This window comes from Geospiza fortis, unplaced genomic scaffold (genome assembly GCF_000277835.1).
Source record: "Geospiza fortis unplaced genomic scaffold, GeoFor_1.0 scaffold1215, whole genome shotgun sequence".
In the NCBI taxonomy this organism is placed as follows: Eukaryota; Metazoa; Chordata; class Aves; order Passeriformes; family Thraupidae; genus Geospiza; species Geospiza fortis.
This window is the reverse complement of record NW_005054724.1, coordinates 89,234-93,960: the sequence shown is the minus strand read 5'-3', so window position 1 is coordinate 93,960 and position 4,727 is coordinate 89,234. Positions and strand designations below refer to the sequence as shown.

Below are 4,727 nucleotides of genomic sequence, written 5' to 3'. Positions count from 1 at the left end.
GGGGGGGGGGCGCGGGCCGCCCCCCCCCCAGCCGTTTCAGCTGGTGGCTGCTCTCAAAGGAGTCCTCCAGGCCGTTCTTGCCGTCCGGGCTGGGATCCCAGCCCTCCTGGTAGTCGAAGACGCCGCTGCTGTCCCTGCGCAGCCTGGAAGGAGGGACAAAGCTGAGCCCCTCGCTGGGGGCTGCCTCCCGGGAGCACTGCGGGGCCGTGGGGACATGGGGACACGGCCAGGGCCCTACCTGGGCTTGGGGATGACGGTGAGGCAGTCGCCCGTCTGCGCGTCCCACACGCGGATCTGCCCCACCAGGCAGCAGCTCACCAGCAGCATCCCGTCACTGGCCAGGCACTCGATGTCCTGCCAGGGGAAGGACAAGCACAGCTCAGTGGGCACCACCGAGGCCTCTGCGTCCTGAGCACAGCCTGGTGTGCCTGCAGAGCTGCAGAGATGATGGACTTCATGTCAAAACTGGCGGGTTTAGGGACAGTGAGGACATGGACGTCCCTGGAAGGGTCCAAGGCCAGGTTGGACGGGACTTGTGGAAGGTGTCCTTGCCATGGCAGGGGTGGCACTGGATGAGTTTCAAGGTCCCTTTCAACCCAAACCATTCTGGGATTCCAGGATCTCTGCCCAGAGACCTCAGTGTGCACTGCACTGCTGCAAATCCAACAGACTCCACCTGTCTTGCCTTCCCTAAAAAATTCCATCCCAGTCTGAGGACAGGATCAGGAGCAGAGATACAGCTTTGCTGGGAGACACAGCCCAGCACTGCAAACTCGTCTGTCTGAATGCCCAAGAGCTTTGTTTCATCTCAGAACAGGAAGGATCCCAGACTCATCCTGGCTGGAAAATCCCTCCCCGAGCACTGAGTCACACCTGTGACTGATCCTCCCCTTTGTCACCCAGCCCAGAGCCCCGAGTGCCACATCAGCTGTCCCCTGGAGCTCAGCAATGTGGAGCTATCCCAGCAAAGCAGGGAAAGGAAGCCAGAGGCGGTGATGGTGGAACTGCAGCCAGGCAGCCCCAGGAGGAGACGAGAGCGTGCTGCAGGAATTTCATGCCCCAATAACCTTTCCTGAGGTATTGCCTGCTGAGCTGGACGTACCATGAGGTGTCCCCTGAGGACCAGGGGCACGATCTCAGTCTCAGGGGGCGAGTAGCCGTAGTCATCGCAGGGCAGGTCCCCGCGGCGCCGCCGGCCCGGCCCGTTCTGCCCGTAGTTCTTGGGGCACAGCACCCGGTACAGGCAGAACAGCAGCAGCACCAGCAGGATGCCCGATGCCAGGCCCAGAGCAGCCACCCTGGGGGACACACAGAGACAAGAAGGTAAGGAAATAAACTCCAATTTCTAGTCCATACATAGATTTGGGGAGTTCTGTGTCGGGATTACTCATGTGCTTGTCTGAGTTTCTCAGCTGAGAAGGCTTTTCCACAAATTACAGAGATTTGTTGGAAATTGAGGGGGGTTTAATGGGAAAATGACAATTTCCACATCACAAGATTTTGAGGCTTTTCAGTAAGGAAAGTAATGAGCAACTAAGATTTTAAGAAAACACCAGCTGGGGATGGGATAACAGTGTGTTCAGCACATGCAGATTCAGGCAGGGGTTGTGAGCTGTTGTCTCCACAGAGAGGGAAGCTCCTTGCACCAGAGTTTGATCTGACCCCCAAATAAATCATTATCAAATTATATCCAGGTGGTGGCTGCCCCTGGATCCCTGGAAGTGTCTAAAGCCAGGTTGGACATGGCTTGGGATAGTGGAAGGTGTCCCTGCCCATGGCACAGAGTGGGACTGGATTGGTTTTAAGGTCCCTTCCAACCCAGACCATTCTGGGGTTCTATGAAATCACAGTTAAACCCCCAAATTGACCTCCTGTCCTTGTCACCCCGTATTGCAGCAGGAGCCCTGAGGGCCTCCATGCACAGCCCATTCCTGCCCTCAGTGATGGAAAACTTCGAGGATACATCAATTTCCCTTTGCACTGGAGCATCCCCAGCCCCCCAAGCTGCTGCTTGGCACTGCAGCATGCCCAGCTCTGGCACTGCAGCTTCAGGAGCTTTCTGGTCTCCCGGCAGGGAGAGGAGCCCTGAGGAAGCAGCCTGAAGCAGCCCTGTTCCCCGCGGGCTGAGGCAGGCTCAGGGCCGTGACAGACACTGTACTTGTACAGGGTGACGTCCTGGTGGCCGCGGGGCTGCGAGCCGCGCTCCGGCCGCGGGGCCGCGTCCAGGAAGGGCTGGGAGCGCCGGGCCTCCTGCGGGTGCCGCATCTCCAGCGCCTCCTGCGGGTTCAGGTACAGCGTCACGGGGATGGCTGGCAGGATGCTGATGTACCTGAGGGGACAGGGACAGCGGCTCGGGAGGGGCGCAGGTCACTGAGCAGCCACGGCAAGAATCAGGGTGCCTTCAGCGCACAACTTCAGGTGCTCCGAACTAAAGATCTCCTTGAAATATTCTCCTCTAAAGCTATTCCCCAGGTTTTAACCCTTCAAAGAGCCAAGAGAAATGAAGTCTGATGAGATCAAGTGGATCCCATGAATTCAAGCCTGGTTTCCTGTGTGCTGCAGGCTGGGAGGTCTCACCAAGAAGCGCCTTTAGCTCAGCTGTCTCTTCCTCACATGTACTATTTCCATCCCTTACAGATGATTGTATCAGACAGTTGTGGAATTACTGAGGTTGGAAAAGCACTCTGACATCATCAAGTCTGACTGCTCCCCCAGCACTGCCAAGGCCACCACTAACCCATGGCCCCAAACCCCACATTCACACAGCTTTTAAATCCCTCCAGGGATGGGGACTCCACTACTGCCACAGAACCATTTTGGGGAAGGACTCTTCTCAATTTCCACCCTGAGCCTCCCCAGCCCAGCCTGAGGCCGTTCCCTCTGCTCCTGTCCCTGTTCCCTGGAGCAGAGCCCGACCCCCCGGCTGTGCCCTCCTGGCAGGAGCTGTGCAGAGCCACAAGGGCCCCCTGATCCCCCTTTTCTTGCTTTGCAAATTTGAAAACCTCAATTCCAGGACGAAGGAAGGCAGAAGACACCAAGCACATAAACCACCCAGGAGCAGAGTGGAACAGCCCTGATTCCCAGAGGAACAGCCTGGAGGGTTGTGAGCTCTGCCCACCCCATGGGCCCTGCTCAGCAGCTCCTCCCACACACAGCTGGAATGAGCCCCATGGAACCAGGTTATGTGAGGTGGGAGCACCAAGGACAGAAGCAAGACAAAGCCCTGGGGTCAGGTGCCAGCTCCCCGTGCCAGTGGCACTCCATGCCAGCCCACTTCACTTGCCTCTTGGCCAGGGTGATGTTGTAGTAGCTGAAGAGGGCTGGCCAGTGCCTGAAGGAAAGCTTCCTCCAGATCTCCTCATCCTCTGCTCCCCAGGTGACCTGTGCCTCTGTTCCCAGCTCCAGCTGCCCGTTGCCCCTGCCCTCGGGGCCCCAGGGCTGCTGCTCCGGCTCCAGCCGCGCCTTCTGCTCCGTCCGGTTCTCCGACAGCTGCACGGGCTCCGAGGGGAACACGGACAGGTCCAGCTTGGGGTCCCCAGCGGGCAGGACCCCGCCGGGAACGGGCATGGCGGGCAGGCCTGCGTCCCCCAGGGGACTCTGCTCCGTGACCTGGGACGTGAGGTAGGTGCGGAGCCCGGCGGGATCCGTGTACAGCAGGATTCCGATCCAGATCACTGTGCCGGCCTGTGCAGGGTGAGACACAGCTCCCTCAGTGCCACTGCATTGTCCCCCTGCCCTTCAGTGCCACTGCATTGTCCCCTGCCTGTGCAGGGTGAGACACAGCTCCCTCAGTGCCACCTCCCTGTCCCCTGCCCGAGGTGACCCATGGCACCCCAACCACGGGCACCCCTCATTTCCTGCAGCCTCACTCCCAGCACTGTTTCTTGGGGACAGGGAGGTGGCACAGGGGGGACATTTGGAGCACTGCCCAGCACACCCAGAACCTGGACCCCACTTTTCCATGATCCATATGATGCTCAGACCCCAACTTCTCTCCCCAAACACACAGCAGGAAGGTGCTCCCTGCTGGCAGCTGGGACCAGCACGTCTGGCACCTCCAGGCAGGCCTGGGAAGGCTCAGTTTGGGTTTTGGGGTCCACAGTCCTGCAGGACCCACTGCTCTGGGACCAGGGGCCACTGAACTCCGGCATCCCATGGGAACAGGACATGGAGCTGTGTCAGGCCTGGCAGGGGTGGGTGGCTGGCAGGGTGGGCAGGGCTGCCAGCCTGGCAGGGGCAGCTGCCCCAGGGCCTGGGCAGGGGTGACAGCTTGGCTGTCTGGGTGCCAGCCCAGTGGTCTGGGTGCCCCCCTGGCAGTCTGGGTGCCATCCTGACCATCTCTGTGCCCCCCTGGCAGTCTGGGTGCCACCCTGGCAGTCTGGGTGCCATCCCAGCTGTCTGGGTACCATCCTGGTGGTCTGGGTGCCCAGTGGGGCAGACAGGGGTCCCAGCCCAGTGGTCTGGGTGCCCCCCTGGCTGTCTGGGTTGCCTTCTGGCTATTTGGGTGCCACCTCGGCTCTCTGGATGCCATCCCAACCATCTGTGTGCCCCCCTGGCAGTCTGTGTGCCATCCCAGCAGTGTGTGTGCCCCCCGTCTCTCTTTGCCCCCCTGGCAGTCTGTGCCCCCCTGGCAGTCTGTGTGCCCCCCGGCAGTCTGTGTGCCCCCCTGGCAGTGTGTGTGCCATCCCAGCAGTGTGTGTGCCCCCCTGGCAGTCTGTGCCCCCCTG

The 4,727-nt window shown here is 60.4% G+C and overlaps 1 protein-coding gene across 1 annotated transcript in view; it reads right to left on the bottom strand.

Moving 5' to 3' along the window:
- The window catches only part of SCAP (SREBF chaperone), a 59,500-nt gene that overhangs the window by 4,517 nt on the left and 50,256 nt on the right, over positions 1–4,727 (bottom strand). Inside the window, exons 13-18 of the mRNA XM_031065270.1 lie at positions 3,870–3,883; positions 3,284–3,684; positions 2,159–2,329; positions 1,103–1,298; positions 239–354; positions 18–143 (exon numbers count right to left, since the gene is read on the bottom strand). Coding sequence (XP_030921130.1) covers positions 18–143; positions 239–354; positions 1,103–1,298; positions 2,159–2,329; positions 3,284–3,684; positions 3,870–3,883 — 1,024 coding nt within the window. The remainder of the gene's footprint in view (positions 1–17; positions 144–238; positions 355–1,102; positions 1,299–2,158; positions 2,330–3,283; positions 3,685–3,869; positions 3,884–4,727) is intronic.